The sequence below is a fragment of the Electrona antarctica genome, assembly GCF_951216825.1.
Source record: "Electrona antarctica genome assembly, contig: scaffold_243, whole genome shotgun sequence".
Lineage (NCBI taxonomy): Eukaryota > Metazoa > Chordata > Actinopteri > Myctophiformes > Myctophidae > Electrona > Electrona antarctica.
This window is the reverse complement of record NW_027637249.1, coordinates 43,499-70,623: the sequence shown is the minus strand read 5'-3', so window position 1 is coordinate 70,623 and position 27,125 is coordinate 43,499. Positions and strand designations below refer to the sequence as shown.

Genomic DNA, 27,125 nt, shown 5'->3' with positions numbered 1-27,125 from the left:
TCATGTTGTAGTTCGGTGGTCACCTCACCACCGACTATGAATAACGCTTTACTAGATGCAATGAAAGCATAATGGGCCCTATCTCGCGTCAGAGGCACTAGGGGCTCTATCGTATGCCATGCCGATTTCATTTCCCGGGGAACATTTTCTCTTTGACGCAATTGGTCAGAGCTACTGTCAGTCAAAGGTCTCAAGCATTGAACGTCACTGTACCAAAGCCCGCCTATATTGCATACCGTGTCCCGATTGGTCCGACCTGTTCTCTGCTGTAGGAAAGAGGCGTGCTACTGAGCCTCGCCAGACCGTAATCCGCTGGTAGGCAACTTTTTTTTGCCAACGGCTGATTCGGTCTGGTTTATTAACCAGGCTATTACCCGCCAGCATTAACACCCCAATCGCCCAGGACGAAGTTCACCGTCCTTTCTATTAGTAACACCCAGCGCCCAGGACGAAGTTTTATCCAAAAACGAAGATTATTGATATCACAACCGATCGCATCGCGCCTGTTGCGCAATACTCAATGTTGCGTAACAGTGGGACGTCATCTTGCCTTGCCTTGCCATGCCATCGAAAATGTTCCCCCCCTGAGACCAAAAATCTTATAATAACTCTTGATCTAAATCATTCCGTCCAATTCTAAGAAAAGATCATGTGTTAGACGGCCCACCGCGGTCCCGTCGCTAGTCGCGGTATCAATCGAAAGGGAAATGGCATAATGGGTAATGGATATCTTAAAGGCAATGGCATGTGGCACACTGATTGGTTTAATTATTGTAACACCCAAACCTCATGCATGATGTAACGGGTAGCGGAGGTGTTTTAGGGAGTTAGGCTGTGGCACAAGATAGCAGTGTTGGAAAGTTACTTTTCCAACCCTGTTCATAACTACCTGGCGGAATGCCAGGTAGTTATGAACAGGGTTTGGAAAGTAACGGTGGAGTCTCTCATGTAAGGGATAATATCTGGCTATAGGTGGTCATTGTCGGTAATTCACCGATAATTCAGGGAGTTTAGGTTAATCACCCTGAAGGTGAATTATATCCAGACAATGTCCACCTAGCCAGATATTATCCCGCTTATTACATGGCTATACCTAACATAAATTAATACATTGACCCAAAACACACACAAACAAGTGTCTGCTGGCTGCGTCTGCCCTGCAGCTGCAGGGCTGGAGCACTGTCGAAAAACAAGGAAGTGAGTTGATCAAATAAATAGAATCCATTTCCGGGTACCGGTCTATTTCTCGCTCAAATGTTTTCAAAAACATTTTTGAGAGCAATGTTTAGCTGTAAATGACATTGTGTGTCACTATAGTGTGTGTGTGGTTACATGGCTGTCATGTTGTAAACAGCAGTAAATCAAGCGGGGAGCAGCCGCGCAGCTGGTGCTCAGAGGGTTTGATTAGGCAGAGGTCTGTTATACAGCGGAGCGGTCATTATCAACACATAACTCACAGCTGAATTCAGCGATTGACCAAGCAAGCATTTAACCAAGCCATGTAATAAATACATATAACTGTCCAGTACTCCATGTTTACCTGGCTATCTCCTCACTGTGCGCCGTCCAGTCTCTCATATACATACATATAACTGTCTAGTACTCCATGTTTACCTGGCTATCTCCTCGCTGTGCACCGTCCAGTCTCTCATGTACATACATATAACTGTCCAGTACTCCATGTTTACCTGGCTATCTCCTCGCTGTGCGCCGTCCAGTCTCTCATGTACATACATATAACTGTCCAGTACTCCATGTTTACCTGGCTATCTCCTCACTGTGCGCCGTCCAGTCTCTCATATACATACATATAACTGTCCAGTACTCCATGTTTACCTGGCTATCTCCTCACTGTGCGCCGTCCAGTCTCTCATATACATACATATAACTGTCCAGTACTCCATGTTTACCTGGCTATCTCCTCACTGTGCGCCGTCCAGTCTCTCATATACATACATATAACTGTCCAGTACTCCATGTTTACCTGGCTATCTCCTCACTGTGCGCCGTCCAGTCTCTCATATACATACATATAACTGTCCAGTACTCCATGTTTACCTGGCTATCTCCTCGCTGTGCGCCGTCCAGTCTCTCATGTACATACATATAACTGTCCAGTACTCCATGTTTACCTGGCTATCTCCTCGCTGTGCGCCGTCCAGTCTCTCATGTACATACATATAACTGTCTAGTACTCCATGTTTACCTGGCTATCTCCTCACTGTGCGCCGTCCAGTCTCTCATGTACATACATATAACTGTCCAGTACTCCATGTTTACCTGGCTATCTCCTCGCTGTGCGCCGTCCAGTCTCTCATGTACATACATATAACTGTCCAGTACTCCATGTTTACCTGGCTATCTCCTCACTGTGCGCCGTCCAGTCTCTCATATACATACATATAACTGTCCAGTACTCCATGTTTACCTGGCTATCTCCTCACTGTGCGCCGTCCAGTCTCTCATATACATACATATAACTGTCCAGTACTCCATGTTTACCTGGCTATCTCCTCGCTGTGCGCCGTCCAGTCTCTCATGTACATACATATAACTGTCTAGTACTCCATGTTTACCTGGCTATCTCCTCGCTGTGCGCCGTCCAGTCTCTCATGTACTCATCCTGCTCCCTGGAGGAGTGCTGCCTCAGGGAGGCCACGCCCAGTCCTCCTCCTCCGGGGGGGCTGGGCGTGGCCGGGGCGGAGCCGCCCAGCTGGGCGACCCGCGTGGCGGGGAAGGGCCGCGCGTGGTGGCGGTTGGAGCCGTACTCGTCCTCCGAGGTGGACGCGTACTCCACGGGCACGCGGCGCCACCGTGTGGCGGCTGGGGAGAGAGGGGGGGGGGGGGGGAAGGATCGTTAGTTTGAGGCAGTGTTCATTTTGTTGACTATGTTGCGTTTAGACCTGTAAAGTTAACAAATTCTGAACGGGAACCCCTTTTGGTGTTTTAAGCATTGTGATTGTTGTATTGTGTGACTTTAGCTATTGAAAAATAGCAGATCTACAAGCTCTTAGCGCGGCACTCGGTCTGCTATTTTTTAAGAATCGTGGAAATGTGGCGCAAATCTTTGAATATTCTTTCAGAGCGAACGGAAGGGTAAGACCACTTTTTTAGAGGTTTGGGTTGTTTTCTTACCTTATTATGGGCAAACTAGTCCATTCCATGAGTTATTTCGCTCCGTTGTGTTGTTTATTAGAAATTTGAGAAATAAAAAAAGTCGCTCATTGACTTCCATTGTAACAGGGAAACAGCTCTCAAAGTCAGTCTTTTAGCACATGAACCAACTCAACAACAGCTGATTCTGACAGTTTATGACACCAGGAAATACGGTTTTATTTTTAATAAAAAATGTCAACTTTGTCTTGTTTTGACTAATTTGTGTAGAAAGAAGATCCGGTAGGTATGCCTACACCGACCGAATCACTGCTGTGAAAAACGATCTGATTGGACCAAAACTGTACACCACTTCCTTATTGGAAATGACGGGGATATAAACACATGGATTTGATCTCGTCCGCTTGTCACTAAAAACATACACAATGGACGTGTTTGAGGGAGACACTTTAGAAGACACTTTAGAAGAAGTGTGTAAAGTGTCTGTGTCTGGGACTGCTCATATGCGAGGCTGCAGCTGGATGCATCTCAAACAGCGTGGAGACTTCTGTTTACAAACGAAATCTCGCAAGACAACCCACGAGAGTTGGGAACGCCGTAGCACTGCTTCAGTCTATCTCCGACTAAAATAGTAACTTTATAAATCTATCTTAAAAGACGAAAATAAAACCGTATGAGTTTTCCTGGTGTCATAAACTGTCAGAATCAGCTTTTGTTGCGTTGGTTCATGTGCTAAAAGACTGACTTTGAGAGCTGTTTCCCTGTTACAATGGAAGTCAATGAGCGACTTTTTTTATTTCTCAAATTTCTAATAAACAACACAACGGAGCGAAATAACTCATGGAATGGACTAGTTTGCCCATAATAAGGTAAGAAAACAACCCAAACCTCTAAAAAAGTGGTCTTACCCTTTAACTCAAATTTTTGCTTCTGGGGGGGGGGTCCCTGGAACAACATATTTACAGATGGGGCTCGGCGGCCCAATTACATATGATTTTGGGGTTAGGGTTTGACATGAAATATTCACAACATGAGCTACCGCATTTCAGAAAACTATCATGATTTAGAAGACATTCTTTGGGGGGCACGGTGGCACAGTTGGTAGTGCTGTCGCCTCACAGCTAGAAGGTCCTGGGTTCGATTCCCGCTCGGGACGCTGTGGGCGCTGGCGGCGTGTTTCCTCCTCCGCGTCATCAGTGCCCATACCTGAGGCGGGGTTGGCGAAAGGGCCTTTCTGTGTGGAGTTTGCATGTTCTCCCCGTGTCCCCTAGGGTAGGTACCCTCACATGTTCTCCCCGTGTCCCCTAGCGTAGGTACCCTTCCTCACATGTTCTCCCCGTGTCCCCTAGCGTAGGTACCCTCACATGTTCTCCCCGTGTCCCCTAGGGTAGGTACCCTCACAAAAAACATGCAGTAATCCTGGTCTCTAAACTACCTCCCCCTGGCCAGCCGGGGCGCCTGATGGAGGGGAAAGGAACTGGTCGTAATAACGTGTTCCTTCCACGCGCTACGTCCAACCAGGGAAACTCCCCCCTGTCAGGTGTAAAGGAGCAACTTGGACACTCAGGCATGAAGGAAGCATGAGTTCAAGTCCGTTGCTCTCCCCAGGTTGGCGGAGGGTGTGTAGAGCCCAGGATCACATTAGATAATTGACACAGGGGTGAAAAATGGGTTACAAAATTGTGGGATAAAAAAAAAAAAAAAGAAAAAGACATTTTTTAAATGTCAGGCCTCAACACGATTACATACAAAGTCAATGCAAAGACGAGAAGTTGCGCGAACGGGCGCAGCGCGAGTGAGGCGACGCGAACGAAGCGAACGGCCGCCCGGTATCTTCGCCCCGGCTGCACAAATTCCAACTGAAGCAAACTTTGCATCAGAACTTGCTGTCAAAAACACTGCTTTGAGGTTAGCTGGTAATGTATGGACTGGGAACTCAGTATTTCAAAGAGATATGATAGGATGTTCAGTAGAGAACATATGGAGGAGGTGTTTTGGGGAAAAGGACAGACTTACATGCAGTGTTGTTTTTGGCAGCAAATTTTGATTTTAGTTTTAGTCATAGTCTCTTGAATAGTTTTCATTTAGTTTTAGTCACATTTTTATAGTCCCCTGGAATGTGTTAGTGTTAGTCTAGTTTTAGTCGACTAAATATCATACGATTTTAGTCGACTAAATCTACAGGTGATTTAGTCGACTAAAATGTATTTTGGGGGACCTTGATGCCGTCGAAATGACTTGCTGAAAATAGCCAATCTACAAGCCCACAACGCGTCGCAGCGCGACGGGTTGTGGGCTTGTAGATCTGCTATTTTCAATATGCAACCAAGTGTAAAATGACTTATACTGGATCTCTTGTCCACTAGTCCCTTCCTAACATTTCAGTCTAGTTTTTATTTGTTGACGAAATTGTCAGTATATTTAGTCTCAGTTTGAGTCATCATAGCTTAGTTTTCCATTTAGTTTTCGTCAGTGGAAAAAGGTAGTTAGTTTTAGTCAACGAAATCAACACCGCTTACATGCAGGTGTGCCACCATGCCCATATGAGCCGGTGGCTTTACCCCGGTCGGGCAGCTTGGAGGCGCTGTTGGCGCGGGCTCTGGGTACCACCACCGCCGACGACGTCATACCGGACACCCTCATCCCGTGTCTGCTGGCGTAGTCCCCCGCCACGCTCCGAGCCCCCAGACCCCGGCTCCGGTCCCGCACCGTGGCCTCCGAATCGCTCTGCGCCGAGGCCGAGTGAGACGCAGCCACCCTGGGTCTCCGGGGCTGGGCCAGGGCCTCTATCCGGGACATCCCCCTTCGGGCCGGTCCCGTCCTGGATGCGGAGCTGGCCGTGGAGGCCTCGGAGGCCACGGACATGCGGTCGAAGTCGGCCGGCGGCGGAGCCTCCGTGTCCGACGAGTCCCCGAGACGCGCTCGCCGGAGCAAGGACGAGCGCGTGGGTCTGGGCTTGGGCCCGGCGCTGGGTCGACTAGCGGGGGAGGAGGAGGAGCCTGGCGCGGCCTTAGCGCGGCTGGATTTGGTGCTGGCTCCCACCGTGGTGGTGCTCCCGCCGCTGCTCCCCCCCGCCGCCTGGCCTCTGGCCTGTGAGGACACCCCCCCCCTGCAGGACCCCTGCTGGGCGGAGGAGGAGGCGGAGGGGGGGTGGGAGTCCGACAGGAGGGAGTTGGAGTTGACGTCGTCGTCCGTGAGGTCTTGGGAGGTCCAGGCTTGGCTGGGCTGCTGATGCTGGGCAGACATTTTGGCCTTCGTCCTCCTGCAGAGGTAAAGCACGTTATATTAGGGTCCATTTAAAAAGAGCACATATGTGACCAGATTTGACTGAGAGCCTGCCATCGCGCAAATTACAGCTTTTCACCAGAGGAGAAAAACATTATTATTATTTATTTTTTCAAAATGAGTTAACACTTTGATTGCTGCAAGATCTCAACAGGCCTATTTGGATGTTGCTGCCGTTTAACATTGCACAAAGGCCTTGTTCGGGGGCCCACAGTAAAATGTTCTCTTATAGCGAGAATCACACGCCTACATCAAAAGAAAGCTGAACTTGTCCACTTCAATTAAAAAAATACATTTTGATTTTACCATGTTCCATTCTGGAGATATTGACCTTTTTGCAACACCTGCATTTGCCTGGAAGTGGTTATCTTGAACAGCGAGCAGAGTTATGGATGGTTTAAAGTCAGAGACATTGACAGGCAGATATAAAATTGAACCCAATAAATATCCTATACATCCTATACACCGAATGAAAGCCCTGAATGTGTACTTTTACGAGGAAAACAGTAAACATTGATCCCATCTACAGTTAGACAGTAATTGGTTATTGAATGCAGCTTGTGCCCACCAGATAACTTCAGAGAAGACATGGACGTGAACTCCTCAATATTCACAAAATAAGGCCTATAGCGACATATAAATACTATATACCGTATGAAACAGAAGACTCTCTGCTTTCATAAGGAAAAAAATTGTACTGTAATAATAAAAAAATCACACCCCTGTGAAGTGAGCAGTGCAACTCTACTTCTCTACTTATTCACTACAGCTCGCTATATACGGACTGAGGCAGAAAGTCATGTAAACCTTTTATTTACAGTTTGGTCTGTAAACTTCTACTGTAATAATAAAAATCACACCCCTGTGAAGTGAGCGTTGCAACTGTTCTGTACTTATTCACTACAGCTCGCTATATACGGACTGAGACAGAAAGTCATGTAAACCTTTTATTTACAGTTTGGTCTGTAAACTTCTACTGTAATAATAAAAATCACACCCCTGTGAAGTGAGCGGTGCAACTGTTCTTTATAGTTGCGCGGTGCAACTGTAGAGAACAGTTGCACCGCTCACTTCACAGGGGTGTGATTTTTATTATTACAGTAGAAGTTTACAGACCAAACTGTAAATAAAAGGTTTACATGACTTTGTCTCAGTCCGTATATAGCGAGCTGTAGTGAATAAGTACAGAACAGTTGCAACGCTCACTTCACAGGGGTGTGATTTTTATTATTACAGTAGAAGTTTACAGACCAAACTGTAAATAAAAGGTTTACATGACTTTCTGCCTCAGTCCGTATATAGCGAGCTGTAGTGAATAAGTAGAGAAGTAGAGTTGCACTGCTCACTTCACAGGGGTGTGATTTTTTTATTATTACAGTACAATTTTTTTCCTTATGAAAGCAGAGAGTCTTCTGTTTCATACGGTATATAGTATTTATATGTCGCTATAGGCCTTATTTTGTGAATATTGAGTTCGGGTCCATGTCTTCTCTGCAGTTATATCTGGTGGGCGCAATGTGCATCCACCCAGTATCCAATTTATGACAAACTGTACATGGGATCAATGTTTACTATTTTCCTCGTAAAAGTACACATTCAGGGCTTTCATTCGATGTATAGGATGTATAGCATATTTATTGTGTTTATTGTTATATCTGCCTGTCAATGTCTGACTATAAACCTTCATAACTATGCTTTCTTTTTGATGATGATTGCCGCCTCGCCTAATCTATCTCACTGCTTTCATTGTTTTGATCGCAGTAACATTGGGGGGGGGGGTCATGGGCACATTGGGCAGCAAAAGTCTTGATCCGTACGGCTATAAAAAGTCCCATTCCACCGTTCGGTTCAGAACTATAGTATAACGGCGAGACGCGTTGTCATCAGCTGATTTTGTTTTTCAAGCTAGTGTAGGGGAACATGCCTGGGCATGCTAGCCTGGCACGGCCAGACTCATAGCGAGGGTTCACTGATGTTTCCTCCGGGGAAGAATCTTCAGTGAATCCCCGCTATGAGGCTGGCCAAGCCAGGCTATGGGCATGCAGCTTGGGGGCGATGGAGGGGGAAAAAAGCGTCACCCGGCTGTGATGTCGACGAGAAGGAAAAAATGACTTCCACAGATGACAACACCACGGTTTAGGTCGCGGAAAAGTTCGTTATACATTACACCCGGGTCGATTACGTCCCCGACGCGTTCATTGCGGTCTTATCACTACAATTATAATGAATAAAAAAGCGTTACAATCACACGTCTGAGCGATCTCCGATTATGACGGCTCTGCATGGCGATACGTGATCCACCAACGGAACACTGTCTTGTCGTGGCAGCCCCTCGATACTGTGGTTAGTTCGTAGTATTGTAGGCTCGGGGATCGTTTGGTCGCTACAGTATGAAGAAGGAAACATGCATCTGTCCATGTGTGTTGCAGATGTTATGCATTGCAATGCCGATCTGGTGCATATGTGTTTAGGCAATAGGCAGCGTTCCGTTCAGCGTTCAACTGGCTTCTACACGTAAAGCGGCCAGCCCTCCTGTTTTCAGGAGGGGAGGGGGGTTTTTGTTTTTTGTTTTTTTTTCTGATCACGTGAGCGGGAGTAAGCAGCAATGATAGGGCGATGGTTCTTCATTGTCCGGGTGGGTAAAAAGATGAATGAAAGTATTCTATAAAAAAGTGATTGAAACGTATTGATACGTGATCCGCACCCGACGTTTGATTAATTGATAACGTATTGATACGCGATCCGCGTTGGGAGTGTTAATAGCACAGGCAGACTCTTCACGTAACTAGAGCATGTCTGAAATAAGTGTCAGAGCTGAAATCGACATGTAAATATGAAATAAATGCCCAAACATGTAGCTAGGTGTAATGTTAGAGACCACAGAAGTGAACCTTTCAAGCCTGTTTTCTCAACTCGATGTTTTCTGCAAGACATTACTCTATAAGCCATATCTCCAAACCTGGTGGGTCAAACTGAACAACCAATATGTCAATTTGAAGCTGTGATTCCCGGCTTTCATATGACATGAAAAAACGAAAATTCAAAAACATCCAATGGCAGTCCCTCAGTCAAATTTAGTCACATATACATACAAACATACATAGATGCATTTAAATCCATTCATGCTATAGTGGCACCGAAAAGATGTAGGCTGATGCAGAGAATTATATTGCATACCCTTTTTAAACACAACTCGGGTTTTTAAAACAAAATGCAGTAACACATCGTTGTCAGACATCGATATCACAAAAAATATTGAAAACATCAGACCATTAAATTACAGGAAGAATCTCATCAAGGCTTCCATTTTGCCTAAACTTTGGAGAGTAACAAATGTGGCAGAACAAAACAAAATAGCTAACTTTGATTTAACTAAACTTGGGATTTTGGGTAAATTAAATGGATCTAAACAAAAGACTGAAAGCAAAATAAACGGATAGGCTTCATTAGATAAGATATGTTTCTATAGCCCTCATACTATGTGGCTTTTTGACCAGTGTTCGACTAAAACTAAGACGAAAAATGTTCGTCGACGTAACTTTTTTCACTGATGGAAACTAAATGAAAACTAAGCTATGACTAAAATAAGACTACATGGATTGACAATTTCGTCAACAAATAAAAACTAGACTAAAATGTTAGGAAGGGACTAGTGGACAAGGGATCCAGTATAAGTCATTTTACACTTGCATGCTGAAAATAGCAGATCTACAAGCTCACAACGCGTCTCGAGCTTTAGTCATTACGACGGCATCAATGCTCGCCAAAATACATTTTAGTCGACTAAATCAACTGTTGATTTCTCATGACATTTAGTCGACTAAAACTAGACTAACACTAAAACATTCCAGGTGACGAAAATGTGACTAAAACTACATTTTAAGTTTCATTCCAAAGACTATGACTAAAACTAAAATAGAAATTTGCTGCCAAAAACAACACAGTTTTTGACCACATCGTAACGACATCGTTGACATCGTAACAACCACAGCGTAACGACCACATCGTAACGACCACATCGTAACGACCACATCGTAACGATTCCAGCTGACCTTGAGTCTTGCGTCTCTCGGCCGCTCCCCCCCCCGGGGGGTGGGCCCCCTCCTCTGGAGGAGCACACCACCGTCCTCTCCTTCTGTTGCCCCGCCAGCGTCCGCGAGCGCCTCTGATGGTGGGTGACCCTCCTCGCCCCCTCCGCCTGGCTCAGGGTGCTGGTGGTGTCCACGTCCGACTCGGGCGACGTGAAGCCCTCGGCGGACTGGCTGGGCGGGTCGCCCTGCTCCGACACCGCCGCCGCCGTCTCCAGATAGGCCGCCACGGCCTCCGCGTCCCTCTGCAGGGAGGAGCTGTCCACGCTGCCGCCGTCCCTGGAGTTAGATGGAAACATTTATTATTATCACCATATTTGTTTTTTCGCGCGTTTTTTATGGTTATTTTTTCAACGTTACTTACTTCAAACCATTCTGGGCAGGAACCCCTTTTGGTGTTTTGAGCATTATGTTATACTTTAGCTATTGACAAAATAGCAGACCTACAAGCTCATAGCACGGCACCGAGTGCCGTGCTATGAGCTTGTAGGTCTGCTATTTTTGAAAAATCTTGAAAATGTGGTGCAAATTAATCTTTGAATATATATTCTTTCAGAGCGAATGTTTTTGACTCAAATCTTTGCTTCTGGGTGCGGACAACCTATTTTCAGATGGGGGTCGGCGGCCAATTACATATAATCTTGGGGGTCCTTAATTGACATGAAAATGTTTGAGAATGACATGGCTTTTTCAGAAAAACTGTCAGGATTTATTTAGAAGACATTTTTGTAGAATCGTCCTCAGGTCTAAATGGGTTAACGTCACAACCACCTAAACAAGGTAACAAAAACTAAGGAGTAACATTTGGACCCAAAACACCAAACTAAGGTGTAACGAGCCATTTGGACCCAAAACACCAAACTAAGGAGTAACTAAAGGAGTAACGAAGCCATTTGGACCCAAAACACCAAACTAAGGAGTAACGAAGCCATTTGGACCCAAAACACCAAACTAAGGAGTAACGAAGCCATTTGGACCCAAAACACCAAACTAAGGAGTAACGAAGCCATTTGGACCCAAAACACCAAACTAAGGAGTAACGAAGCCATTTGGACCCAAAACACCAAACTAAGGAGTAACGAAGCCATTTGGACCCAAAACACCAAACTAAGGAGTAACGAGCCATTTGGACCCAAAACACCAAACTAAGGAGTAACGAAGCCATTTGGACCCAAAACACCAAACTAAGGAGTAACATTTGGACCCAAAACACCAAACTAAGGAGTAACGAAGCCATTTGGACCCAAAACACCAAACTAAGGAGTAACGAAGCCATTTGGACCCAAAACACCAAACTAAGGAGTAACGAAGCCATTTGGACCCAAAACACCAAACTAAGGAGTAACGAAGCCATTTGGACCCAAAACACCAAACTAAGGAGTAACGAAGCCATTTGGACCCAAAACACCAAACTAAGGAGTAACGAGCCATTTGGACCCAAAACACCAAACTAAGGAGTAACGAAGCCATTTGGACCCAAAACACCAAACTAAGGAGTAACGAAGCCATTTGGACCCAAAACACCAAACTAAGGAGTAACATTTGGACCCAAAACACCAAACTAAGGAGTAACGAAGCCATTTGGACCCAAAACACCAAACTAAGGAGTAACGAAGCCATTTGGACCCAAAACACCAAACTAAGGAGTAACGAAGCCATTTGGACCCAAAACACCAAACTAAGGAGTAACGAAGCCATTTGGACCCAAAACACCAAACTAAGGAGTAACGAAGCCATTTGGACCCAAAACACCAAACTAAGGAGTAACGAAGCCATTTGGACCCAAAACACCAAACTAAGGAGTAACGAAGCCATTTGGACCCAAAACACCAAACTAAGGAGTAACGAAGCCATTTGGACCCAAAACACCAAACTAAGGAGTAACGAAGCCATTTGGACCCAAAACACCAAACTAAGGAGTAACGAGCCATTTGGACCCAAAACACCAAACTAAGGAGTAACGAAGCCATTTGGACCCAAAACACCAAACTAAGGAGTAACGAAGCCATTTGGACCCAAAACACCAAACTAAGGAGTAACGAAGCCATTTGGACCCAAAACACCAAACTAAGGAGTAACGAGCCATTTGGACCCAAAACACCAAACTAAGGAGTAACGAGCCATTTGGACCCAAAACACCAAACTAAGGAGTAACGAGCCATTTGGACCCAAAACACCAAACTAAGGAGTAACGAAGCCATTTGGACCCAAAACACCAAACTAAGGAGTAACGAAGCCATTTGGACCCAAAACACCAAACTAAGGAGTAACGAGCCATTTGGACCCAAAACACCAAACTAAGGAGTAACGAAGCCATTTGGACCCAAAACACCAAACTAAGGAGTAACGAGCCATTTGGACCCAAAACACCAAACTAAGGAGTAACGAAGCCATTTGGACCCAAAACACCAAACTAAGGAGTAACGAAGCCATTTGGACCCAAAACACCAAACTAAGGAGTAACGAAGCCATTTGGACCCAAAACACCAAACTAAGGAGTAACGAAGCCATTTGGACCCAAAACACCAAACTAAGGAGTAACGAAGCCATTTGGACCCAAAACACCAAACTAAGGAGTAACGAAGCCATTTGGACCCAAAACACCAAACTAAGGAGTAACGAAGCCATTTGGACCCAAAACACCAAACTAAGGAGTAACGAAGCCATTTGGACCCAAAACACCAAACTAAGGAGTAACGAGCCATTTGGACCCAAAACACCAAACTAAGGAGTAACGAAGCCATTTGGACCCAAAACACCAAACTAAGGAGTAACGAAGCCATTTGGACCCAAAACACCAAACTAAGGAGTAACGAGCCATTTGGACCCAAAACACCAAACTAAGGAGTAACGAAGCCATTTGGACCCAAAACACCAAACTAAGGAGTAACGAAGCCATTTGGACCCAAAACACCAAACTAAGGAGTAACGAAGCCATTTGGACCCAAAACACCAAACTAAGGAGTAACGAAGCCATTTGGACCCAAAACACCAAACTAAGGAGTAACGAGCCATTTGGACCCAAAACACCAAACTAAGGAGTAACGAAGCCATTTGGACCCAAAACACCAAACTAAGGAGTAACGAGCCATTTGGACCCAAAACACCAAACTAAGGAGTAACGAAGCCATTTGGACCCAAAACACCAAACTAAGGAGTAACGAGCCATTTGGACCCAAAACACCAAACTAAGGAGTAACGAGCCATTTGGACCCAAAACACCAAACTAAGGAGTAACAAAGCCATTTGGATCCAAAACACCAAACTAAGGAGTAACGAAGCCATTTGGACCCAAAACACCAAACTAAGGAGTAACGAAGCCATTTGGACCCAAAACACCAAACTAAGGAGTAACGAGCCATTTGGACCCAAAACACCAAACTAAGGAGTAACGAAGCCATTTGGACCCAAAACACCAAACTAAGGAGTAACGAAGCCATTTGGACCCAAAACACCAAACTAAGGAGTAACGAGCCATTTGGACCCAAAACACCAAACTAAGGAGTAACGAAGCCATTTGGACCCAAAACACCAAACTAAGGAGTAACGAAGCCATTTGGACCCAAAACACCAAACTAAGGAGTAACGAAGCCATTTGGACCCAAAACACCAAACTAAGGAGTAACAAAGCCATTTGGACCCAAAACACCAAACTAAGGAGTAACAAAGCCATTTGGACCCAAAACACCAAACTAAGGAGTAACGAGCCATTTGGACCCAAAACACCAAACTAAGGAGTAACGAAGCCATTTGGACCCAAAACACCAAACTAAGGAGTAACGAAGCCATTTGGACCCAAAACACCAAACTAAGGAGTAACGAAGCCATTTGGACCCAAAACACCAAACTAAGGAGTAACAAAGCCATTTGGACCCAAAACACCAAACTAAGGAGTAACAAAGCCATTTGGACCCAAAACACCAAACTAAGGAGTAACGAGCCATTTGGACCCAAAACACCAAACTAAGGAGTAACGAAGCCATTTGGACCCAAAACACCAAACTAAGGAGTAACGAAGCCATTTGGACCCAAAACACCAAACTAAGGAGTAACGAAGCCATTTGGACCCAAAACACCAAACTAAGGAGTAACGAAGCCATTTGGACCCAAAACACCAAACTAAGGAGTAACGAAGCCATTTGGACCCAAAACACCAAACTAAGGAGTAACGAAGCCATTTGGACCCAAAACACCAAACTAAGGAGTAACGAAGCCATTTGGACCCAAAACACCAAACTAAGGAGTAACGAAGCCATTTGGACCCAAAACACCAAACTAAGGAGTAACGAAGCCATTTGGACTCAAAACACCAAACTAAGGAGTAACGAGCCATTTGGACCCAAAACACCAAACTAAGGAGTAACGAAGCCATTTGGACCCAAAACACCAAACGAAGGAGTAACGAAGCCATTTGGACCCAAAACACCAAACTAAGGAGTAACGAAGCCATTTGGACCCAAAACACCAAACTAAGGAGTAACGAGCCATTTGGACCCAAAACACCAAACTAAGGAGTAACGAAGCCATTTGGACCCAAAACACCAAACTAAGGAGTAACGAGCCATTTGGACCCAAAACACCAAACTAAGGAGTAACAAAGCCATTTGGACCCAAAACACCAAACTAAGGAGTAACGAAGCCATTTGGACCCAAAACACCAAACTAAGGAGTAACGAGCCATTTGGACCCAAAACACCAAACTAAGGAGCAACGAAGCCATTTGGACCCAAAACACCAAACTAAGGAGTAACGAAGCCATTTGGACCCAAAACACCAAACTAAGGAGCAACGAAGCCATTTGGACCCAAAACACCAAACTAAGGAGTAACGAAGCCATTTGGACCCAAAACACCAAACTAAGGAGTAACGAAGCCATTTGGACCCAAAACACCAAACTAAGGAGTAACGAGCCATTTGGACCCAAAACACCAAACTAAGGAGTAACGAAGCCATTTGGACCCAAAACACCAAACTAAGGAGTAACGAGCCATTTGGACCCAAAACACCAAACTAAGGAGTAACAAAGCCATTTGGACCCAAAACACCAAACTAAGGAGTAACGAAGCCATTTGGACCCAAAACACCAAACTAAGGAGTAACGAGCCATTTGGACCCAAAACACCAAACTAAGGAGTAACAAAGCCATTTGGACCCAAAACACCAAACTAAGGAGTAACGAAGCCATTTGGACCCAAAACACCAAACTAAGGAGTAACGAAGCCATTTGGACCCAAAACACCAAACTAAGGAGTAACGAAGCCATTTGGACCCAAAACACCAAACTAAGGAGTAACGAGCCATTTGGACCCAAAACACCAAACTAAGGAGTAACGAAGCCATTTGGACCCAAAACACCAAACTAAGGAGTAACGAGCCATTTGGACCCAAAACACCAAACTAAGGAGTAACGAAGCCATTTGGACCCAAAACACCAAACTAAGGAGTAACGAAGCCATTTGGACCCAAAACACCAAACTAAGGAGTAACGAAGCCATTTGGACCCAAAACACCAAACTAAGGAGTAACGAAGCCATTTGGACCCAAAACACCAAACTAAGGAGTAACGAAGCCATTTGGACCCAAAACACCAAACTAAGGAGTAACGAGCCATTTGGACCCAAAACACCAAACTAAGGAGTAACGAAGCCATTTGGACCCAAAACACCAAACTAAGGAGTAACGAAGCCATTTGGACCCAAAACACCAAACTAAGGAGTAACGAAGCCATTTGGACCCAAAACACCAAACTAAGGAGTAACGAAGCCATTTGGACCCAAAACACCAAACTAAGGAGTAACGAAGCCATTTGGACCCAAAACACCAAACTAAGGAGTAACGAAGCCATTTGGACCCAAAACACCAAACTAAGGAGTAACGAAGCCATTTGGACCCAAAACACCAAACTAAGGAGTAACAAAGCCATTTGGACCCAAAACACCAAACTAAGGAGTAACAAAGCCATTTGGACCCAAAACACCAAACTAAGGAGTAACGAGCCATTTGGACCCAAAACACCAAACTAAGGAGTAACGAAGCCATTTGGACCCAAAACACCAAACTAAGGAGTAACGAAGCCATTTGGACCCAAAACACCAAACTAAGGAGTAACGAAGCCATTTGGACCCAAAACACCAAACTAAGGAGTAACGAAGCCATTTGGACCCAAAACACCAAACTAAGGAGTAACGAAGCCATTTGGACCCAAAACACCAAACTAAGGAGTAACGAAGCCATTTGGACCCAAAACACCAAACTAAGGAGTAACGAAGCCATTTGGACTCAAAACACCAAACTAAGGAGTAACGAGCCATTTGGACCCAAAACACCAAACTAAGGAGTAACGAAGCCATTTGGACCCAAAACACCAAACGAAGGAGTAACGAAGCCATTTGGACCCAAAACACCAAACTAAGGAGTAACGAAGCCATTTGGACCCAAAACACCAAACTAAGGAGTAACGAGCCATTTGGACCCAAAACACCAAACTAAGGAGTAACGAAGCCATTTGGACCCAAAACACCAAACTAAGGAGTAACGAAGCCATTTGGACCCAAAACACCAAACTAAGGAGTAACGAAGCCATTTGGACCCAAAACACCAAACTAAGGAGTAACGAAGCCATTTGGACCCAAAACACCAAACTAAGGAGTAACATTTGGACCCAAAACACCAAACTAAGGAGTAACGAAGCCATTTGGACCCAAAACACCAAACTAAGGAGTAACATTTGGACCCAAAACACCAAACTAAGGAGTAACGAAGCCATTTGGACCCAAAACACCAAACTAAGGAGTAACGAAGCCATTTGGACCCAAAACACCAAACTAAGGAGTAACGAAGCCATTTGGACCCAAAACACCAAACTAAGGAGTAACGAAGCCATTTGGACCCAAAACACCAAACTAAGGAGTAACGAAGCCATTTGGACCCAAAACACCAAACTAAGGAGTAACGAAGCCATTTGGACCCAAAACACCAAACTAAGGAGTAACGAAGCCATTTGGACCCAAAACACCAAACTAAGGAGTAACGAAGCCATTTGGACCCAAAACACCAAACTAAGGAGTAACGAAGCCATTTGGACCCAAAACACCAAACTAAGGAGTAACGAAGCCATTTGGACCCAAAACACCAAACTAAGGAGTAACGAAGCCATTTGGACCCAAAACACCAAACTAAGGAGTAACGAGCCATTTGGACCCAAAACACCAAACTAAGGAGTAACGAAGCCATTTGGACCCAAAACACCAAACTAAGGAGTAACGAAGCCATTTGGACCCAAAACACCAAACTAAGGAGTAACGAAGCCATTTGGACCCAAAACACCAAACTAAGGAGTAACGAAGCCATTTGGACCCAAAACACCAAACTAAGGAGTAACGAGCCATTTGGACCCAAAACACCAAACTAAGGAGTAACGAAGCCATTTGGACCCAAAACACCAAACTAAGGAGTAACGAAGCCATTTGGACCCAAAACACCAAACTAAGGAGTAACGAAGCCATTTGGACCCAAAACACCAAACTAAGGAGTAACGAAGCCATTTGGACCCAAAACACCAAACTAAGGAGTAACGAAGCCATTTGGACCCAAAACACCAAACTAAGGAGTAACGAAGCCATTTGGACCCAAAACACCAAACTAAGGAGTAACGAAGCCATTTGGACCCAAAACACCAAACTAAGGAGTAACGAAGCCATTTGGACCCAAAACACCAAACTAAGGAGTAACGAAGCCATTTGGACCCAAAACACCAAACTAAGGAGTAACGAAGCCATTTGGACCCAAAACACCAAACTAAGGAGTAACGAGCCATTTGGACCCAAAACACCAAACTAAGGAGTAACGAAGCCATTTGGACCCAAAACACCAAACTAAGGAGTAACGAAGCCATTTGGACCAAAAACACCAAACTAAGGAGTAACGAAGCCATTTGGACCCAAAACACCAAACTAAGGAGTAACGAAGCCATTTGGACCCAAAACACCAAACTAAGGAGTAACGAAGCCATTTGGACCCAAAACACCAAACTAAGGAGTAACGAGCCATTTGGACCCAAAACACCAAACTAAGGAGTAACGAGCCATTTGGACCCAAAACACCAAACTAAGGAGTAACGAGCCATTTGGACCCAAAACACCAAACTAAGGAGTAACGAAGCCATTTGGACCCAAAACACCAAACTAAGGAGTAACGAAGCCATTTGGACCCAAAACACCAAACTAAGGAGTAACGAAGCCATTTGGACCCAAAACACCAAACTAAGGAGTAACGAGCCATTTGGACCCAAAACACCAAACTAAGGAGTAACGAAGCCATTTGGACCCAAAACACCAAACTAAGGAGTAACGAAGCCATTTGGACCCAAAACACCAAACTAAGGAGTAACGAAGCCATTTGGACCCAAAACACCAAACTAAGGAGTAACGAGCCATTTGGACCCAAAACACCAAACTAAGGAGTAACGAAGCCATTTGGACCCAAAACACCAAACTAAGGAGTAACGAAGCCATTTGGACCCAAAACACCAAACTAAGGAGTAACGAGCCATTTGGACCCAAAACACCAAACTAAGGAGTAACGAAGCCATTTGGACCCAAAACACCAAACTAAGGAGTAACGAAGCCATTTGGACCCAAAACACCAAACTAAGGAGTAACGAGCCATTTGGACCCAAAACACCAAACTAAGGAGTAACGAAGCCATTTGGACCCAAAACACCAAACTAAGGAGTAACGAAGCCATTTGGACCCAAAACACCAAACTAAGGAGTAACGAGCCATTTGGACCCAAAACACCAAACTAAGGAGTAACGAAGCCATTTGGACCCAAAACACCAAACTAAGGAGTAACGAGCCATTTGGACCCAAAACACCAAACTAAGGAGTAACGAAGCCATTTGGACCCAAAACACCAAACTAAGGAGTAACGAGCCATTTGGACCCAAAACACCAAACTAAGGAGTAACGAAGCCATTTGGACCCAAAACACCAAACTAAGGAGTAACGAGCCATTTGGACCCAAAACACCAAACTAAGGAGTAAGCATTTGGACCCAAAACACCAAACTAAGGAGTAACGAGCCATTTGGACCCAAAACACCAAACTAAGGAGTAACGAAGCCATTTGGACCCAAAACACCAAACTAAGGAGTAACGAAGCCATTTGGACCCAAAACACCAAACTAAGGAGTAACGAAGCCATTTGGACCCAAAACACCAAACTAAGGAGTAACGAAGCCATTTGGACCCAAAACACCAAACTAAGGAGTAACGAAGCCATTTGGACCCAAAACACCAAACTAAGGAGTAACGAAGCCATTTGGACCCAAAACACCAAACTAAGGAGTAACGAGCCATTTGGACCCAAAACACCAAACTAAGGAGTAACGAAGCCATTTGGACCCAAAACACCAAACGAAGGAGTAACGAAGCCATTTGGACCCAAAACACCAAACTAAGGAGTAACGAAGCCATTTGGACCCAAAAACACCAAACTAAGGAGTAACGAAGCCATTTGGACCCAAAACACCAAACTAAGGAGTAACGAAGCCATTTGGACCCAAAACACCAAACTAAGGAGTAACGAAGCCATTTGGACCCAAAACACCAAACTAAGGAGTAACGAGCCATTTGGACCCAAAACACCAAACTAAGGAGTAACGAAGCCATTTGGACCCAAAACACCAAACTAAGGAGTAACGAAGCCATTTGGACCCAAAACACCAAACTAAGGAGTAACGAGCCATTTGGACCCAAAACACCAAACTAAGGAGTAACGAGCCATTTGGACCCAAAACACCAAACTAAGGAGTAACGAAGCCATTTGGACCCAAAACACCAAACTAAGGAGTAACGAAGCCATTTGGACCCAAAACACCAAACGAAGGAGTAACGAAGCCATTTGGACCCAAAACACCAAACTAAGGAGTAACGAAGCCATTTGGACCCAAAACACCAAACTAAGGAGTAACGAAGCCATTTGGACCCAAAACACCAAACTAAGGAGTAACGAAGCCATTTGGACCCAAAACACCAAACTAAGGAGTAACGAGCCATTTGGACCCAAAACACCAAACTAAAGGAGTAAGCATTTGGACCCAAAACACCAAACTAAGGAGTAACGAAGCCATTTGGACCCAAAACACCAAACTAAGGAGTAACGAAGCCATTTGGACCCAAAACACCAAACTAAGGAGTAACGAGCCATTTGGACCCAAAACACCAAACTAAGGAGTAACGAAGCCATTTGGACCCAAAACACCAAACTAAGGAGTAACGAAGCCATTTGGACCCAAAACACCAAACTAAGGAGTAACGAAGCCATTTGGACCCAAAACACCAAACTAAGGAGTAACGAAGCCATTTGGACCCAAAACACCAAACTAAGGAGTAACGAAGCCATTTGGACCCAAAACACCAAACTAAGGAGTAACGAAGCCATTTGGACCCAAAACACCAAACTAAGGAGTAACGAGCCATTTGGACCCAAAACACCAAACTAAGGAGTAACGAAGCCATTTGGACCCAAAACACCAAACGAAGGAGTAACGAAGCCATTTGGACCCAAAACACCAAACTAAGGAGTAACGAAGCCATTTGGACCCAAAACACCAAACTAAGGAGTAACGAAGCCATTTGGACCCAAAACACCAAACTAAGGAGTAACGAAGCCATTTGGACCCAAAACACCAAACTAAGGAGTAACGAAGCCATTTGGACCCAAAACACCAAACTAAGGAGTAACGAGCCATTTGGACCCAAAACACCAAACTAAGGAGTAACGAAGCCATTTGGACCCAAAACACCAAACTAAGGAGTAACGAAGCCATTTGGACCCAAAACACCAAACTAAGGAGTAACGAGCCATTTGGACCCAAAACACCAAACTAAGGAGTAACGAGCCATTTGGACCCAAAACACCAAACTAAGGAGTAACGAAGCCATTTGGACCCAAAACACCAAACTAAGGAGTAACGAAGCCATTTGGACCCAAAACACCAAACGAAGGAGTAACGAAGCCATTTGGACCCAAAACACCAAACTAAGGAGTAACGAAGCCATTTGGACCCAAAACACCAAACTAAGGAGTAACGAAGCCATTTGGACCCAAAACACCAAACTAAGGAGTAACGAAGCCATTTGGACCCAAAACACCAAACTAAGGAGTAACGAGCCATTTGGACCCAAAACACCAAACTAAAGAGTAACATTTGGACCCAAAACACCAAACTAAGGAGTAACGAAGCCATTTGGACCCAAAACACCAAACTAAGGAGTAACGAAGCCATTTGGACCCAAAACACCAAACTAAGGAGTAACGAAGCCATTTGGACCCAAAACACCAAACTAAGGAGTAACGAGCCATTTGGACCCAAAACACCAAACTAAGGAGTAACGAGCCATTTGGACCCAAAACACCAAACTAAGGAGTAACGAAGCCATTTGGACCCAAAACACCAAACTAAGGAGTAACGAGCCATTTGGACCCAAAACACCAAACTAAGGAGTAACGAAGCCATTTGGACCCAAAACACCAAACTAAGGAGTAACGAAGCCATTTGGACCCAAAACACCAAACTAAGGAGTAACGAGCCATTTGGACCCAAAACACCAAACTAAGGAGTAACGAAGCCATTTGGACCCAAAACACCAAACTAAGGAGTAACGAAGCCATTTGGACCCAAAACACCAAACTAAGGAGTAACGAAGCCATTTGGACCCAAAACACCAAACTAAGGAGTAACGAAGCCATTTGGACCCAAAACACCAAACTAAGGAGTAACGAAGCCATTTGGACCCAAAACACCAAACTAAGGAGTAACGAAGCCATTTGGACCCAAAACACCAAACTAAAGGAGTAACGAGCCATTTGGACCCAAAACACCAAACTAAGGAGTAACGAAGCCATTTGGACCCAAAACACCAAACTAAGGAGTAACGAAGCCATTTGGACCCAAAACACCAAACTAAGGAGTAACGAAGCCATTTGGACCCAAAACACCAAACTAAGGAGTAACGAAGCCATTTGGACCCAAAACACCAAACTAAGGAGTAACGAAGCCATTTGGACCCAAAACACCAAACTAAGGAGTAACGAGCCATTTGGACGCAAAACACCAAACTAAAGAGTAACATTTGGACCCAAAACACCAAACTAAGGAGTAACGAAGCCATTTGGACCCAAAACACCAAACTAAGGAGTAACGAAGCCATTTGGACCCAAAACACCAAACTAAGGAGTAACGAAGCCATTTGGACCCAAAACACCAAACTAAGGAGTAACGAGCCATTTGGACCCAAAACACCAAACTAAGGAGTAACGAGCCATTTGGACCCAAAACACCAAACTAAGGAGTAACGAAGCCATTTGGACCCAAAACACCAAACTAAGGAGTAACGAGCCATTTGGACCCAAAACACCAAACTAAGGAGTAACGAGCCATTTGGACCCAAAACACCAAACTAAGGAGTAACGAAGCCATTTGGACCCAAAACACCAAACTAAGGAGTAACGAGCCATTTGGACCCAAAACACCAAACTAAGGAGTAACGAAGCCATTTGGACCCAAAACACCAAACTAAGGAGTAACGAAGCCATTTGGACCCAAAACACCAAACTAAGGAGTAACGAAGCCATTTGGACCCAAAACACCAAACTAAGGAGTAACGAAGCCATTTGGACCCAAAACACCAAACTAAGGAGTAACGAAGCCATTTGGACCAAAAACACCAAACTAAGGAGTAACGAAGCCATTTGGACCCAAAACACCAAACTAAGGAGTAACGAAGCCATTTGGACCCAAAACACCAAACTAAGGAGTAACGAAGCCATTTGGACCCAAAACACCAAACTAAGGAGTAACGAAGCCATTTGGACCCAAAACACCAAACTAAGGAGTAACGAAGCCATTTGGACCCAAAACACCAAACTAAGGAGTAACGAGCCATTTGGACCCAAAACACCAAACTAAGGAGTAACTAAAGGAGTAACGAAGCCATTTGGACCCAAAACACCAAACTAAGGAGTAACTAAAGGAGTAACGAAGCCATTTGGACCCAAAACACCAAACTAAGGAGTAACTAAAGGAGTAACGAAGCCATTTGGACCCAAAACACCAAACTAAGGAGTAACTAAAGGAGTAACGAAGCCATTTGGACCCAAAACACCAAACTAAGGAGTAACTAAAGGAGTAACGAGCCATTTGGACCCAAAACACCAAACTAAGGAGTAACGAAGCCATTTGGACCCAAAACACCAAACTAAGGAGTAACGAGCCATTTGGACCCAAAACACCAAACTAAGGAGTAACGAAGCCATTTGGACCCAAAACACCAAACTAAGGAGTAACGAAGCCATTTGGACCCAAAACACCAAACTAAGGAGTAACGAGCCATTTGGACCCAAAACACCAAACTAAGGAGTAACGAAGCCATTTGGAACCAAAACACCAAACTAAGGAGTAACGAAGCCATTTGGACCCAAAACACCAAACTAAGGAGTAACGAGCCATTTGGACCCAAAACACCAAACTAAGGAGTAACGAAGCCATTTGGACCCAAAACACCAAACTAAGGAGTAACGAAGCCATTTGGACCCAAAACACCAAACTAAGGAGTAACGAGCCATTTGGACCCAAAACACCAAACTAAGGAGTAACGAAGCCATTTGGACCCAAAACACCAAACTAAGGAGTAACGAAGCCATTTGGACCCAAAACACCAAACTAAGGAGTAACGAGCCATTTGGACCCAAAACACCAAACTAAGGAGTAACGAAGCCATTTGGACCCAAAACACCAAACTAAGGAGTAACGAGCCATTTGGACCCAAAACACCAAACTAAGGAGTAACGAAGCCATTTGGACCCAAAACACCAAACTAAGGAGTAACGAAGCCATTTGGACCCAAAACACCAAACTAAGGAGTAACGAAGCCATTTGGACCCAAAACACCAAACTAAGGAGTAACGAAGCCATTTGGACCCAAAACACCAAACTAAGGAGTAACGAAGCCATTTGGACCCAAAACACCAAACTAAGGAGTAACGAAGCCATTTGGACCCAAAACACCAAACTAAGGAGTAACGAAGCCATTTGGACCCAAAACACCAAACTAAGGAGTAACGAAGCCATTTGGACCCAAAACACCAAACTAAGGAGTAACGAAGCCATTTGGACCCAAAACACCAAACTAAGGAGTAACGAAGCCATTTGGACCCAAAACACCAAACTAAGGAGCAACGAGCCATTTGGACCCAAAACACCAAACTAAGGAGTAACGAAGCCATTTGGACCCAAAACACCAAACTAAGGAGTAACGAAGCCATTTGGACCCAAAACACCAAACTAAGGAGTAACGAAGCCATTTGGACCCAAAACACCAAACTAAGGAGTAACGAGCCATTTGGACCCAAAACACCAAATCGTCGTTTTACAGAAGTATGGTTTAAGACTGCAAATCATATCACACTAGACCTGGACGTGCCCGTCGGCCATCGGCCTACTTGAGAACAATGCAACTTGGGAACCTAATAATACCCGCTGTGAACGTGTCACAGCACCCGATTTAACTGTCTGTCTGTCTGTCTGTCTGTCTGTCTGTGTCCCACATGGAGATCTCTGTATCTGTCTGTCTGTCTGTGTCCCACATGGAGATCTCTGTATCTGTCTGTCTGTCTGTGTCCCACATGGAGATCTCTGTATCTGTCTGTCTGTCTGTGTCCCACATGGAGATCTCTGTATCTGCCTGTGTGTGAAGAGGGCAAACTGACTGACTGTGACTGTGGTTAAGTAGGCTAATCAATTGTCAGGTGTGGGGTTGCCATGGAAATCAATTGGCTGAGGCAGAGACTGGAAATTAAGGTGAGGGGATTTAGGCTGATTAGGCCCACTGGCAGAGCCTGACCAGAACCTTTTGTGGTGGTTCTGGAGAACCGTGGGTCTGACCGACTCGATACCTGGCACTGCACTCCCTGTGGGGGTGTACACACAGAGACGTGGCCACCCCTGTACCTGGAGTGCATTCTGCTGCTGCCGTGCCCGTCGATGCGTGGTATGAGCTCGATGGGCACGCCGCCGGAGCCACTGGCTCTCTCCACGGTGAAACTTTCCTGCCTCAGCAGGGGCTTCCCGTTGTTGTCCACCTTCATGGACCCCTTCTCCTCCTCCTCCTCCTCCTTCTTCCTCCTCCTCCGCGCCTCCTCCAGCCTCCTCTGTTCAGCGCTGCTCAGCGGTCGAGGCGGGAGCCTGGTCACCACGCCGCCACCCGGCTGGGCGGCCCTCCCTCCTCCTCCCCCTCCTCCGCCGCTGTCCAGCGACTTGGCAGGGGACGAGCGCTTGGGGCTTCCGCCGCGATGGCCTCCCGCAGGTCTGTTCTTCTCCCTGCTCATCTTCACCTACAATTTACAATGTAGGCATTTATCAGACGCTCTTAATCCAGAATACATCACATACATAAATAATTGTTATCATGAATCATACGTAAGCTAAGAACGTAACAGTGGAATATATTAGGCTATATTATGAAACTCTGCATTAAATGCTATCTAAGTTACATAAGTTGGGCCTTTGCATACGTCGTAGGGGCTAGGGCAAGTGCTACGGGCCATGATGGAGTCTGAAGAGGTGTGTCTTTCAGACTACGGCGGAAGATTGGGAGTGAGTCTGCAGTTCTGATTGTAATGGGAAGTGCATTCCATAGTTTTGGAGCCAGGAGGGAGAAGAGTTTGGGATGTGTGGAGTGTTGTCCAGGGTGTTTTAGAGAAGGGAGAAGAGTTTGGGACGTGTGGAGCGTTGTCCAGGGTGTTTTAGAGAAGGGAGAAGAGTTTGGGACGTGTGGAGCGTTGTCCAGGGTGTTTTAGAGAAGGGAGAAGAGTTTGGGACGTGTGGAGCGTTGTCCAGGGTGTTTTAGAGAAGGGAGAAGAGTCTGGGACGTGTGGAGCGTTGTCCAGGGTGTTTTAGAGAAGGGAGAAGAGTCTGGGACGTGTGGAGCGTTGTCCAGGGTGTTTTAGAGAATGGAGAAGAGTTTGGGACGCGTGGAGCGTTGTCCAGGGTGTTTTAGAGAATGGAGAAGAGTTTGGGACGTGTGGAGCGTTGTCCAGGGTGTTTTAGAGAATGGAGAAGAGTTTGGGACGCGTGGAGCGTTGTCCAGGGTGTTTTAGAGAGGGGAGAAGAGTTTGGGACGTGTGGAGCGTTGTCCAGGGTGTTTTAGAGAAGGGAGAAGAGTCTGGGACGTGTGGAGCGTTGTCCAGGGTGTTTTAGAGAAGGGAGAAGAGTCTGGGACGTGTGGAGCGTTGTCCAGGGTGTTTTAGAGAATGGAGAAGAGTTTGGGACGCGTGGAGCGTTGTCCAGGGTGTTTTAGAGAATGGAGAAGAGTTTGGGACGTGTGGAGCGTTGTCCAGGGTGTTTTAGAGAATGGAGAAGAGTTTGGGACGCGTGGAGCGTTGTCCAGGGTGTTTTAGAGAGGGGAGAAGAGTTTGGGACGTGTGGAGCGTTGTCCAGGGTGTTTTAGAGAATGGAGAAGAGTTTGGGACGCGTGGAGCGTTGTCCAGGGTGTTTTAGAGAGGGGAGAAGAGTCTGGGATGTGTGGAGCGTTTTCCAGGGTGTTTTAGAGAAGGGAGAAGAGTTTGGGACGTGTGG

General features: G+C 45.3%; 1 protein-coding gene across 1 annotated transcript in view; it reads right to left on the bottom strand.

The window, feature by feature from the left end:
• Positions 1 to 27,125, bottom strand: part of cep170ab (centrosomal protein 170Ab) — a gene marked incomplete at both ends in the record, with an annotated part of 91,039 nt that overhangs the window by 24,036 nt on the left and 39,878 nt on the right. Inside the window, 4 exons of the mRNA XM_079531883.1 lie at positions 2,577 to 2,823; positions 5,634 to 6,376; positions 10,452 to 10,766; positions 25,500 to 25,882. Of these exons, the coding sequence (XP_079388009.1) occupies positions 2,577 to 2,823; positions 5,634 to 6,376; positions 10,452 to 10,766; positions 25,500 to 25,882 (1,688 nt within the window). The remainder of the gene's footprint in view (positions 1 to 2,576; positions 2,824 to 5,633; positions 6,377 to 10,451; positions 10,767 to 25,499; positions 25,883 to 27,125) is intronic.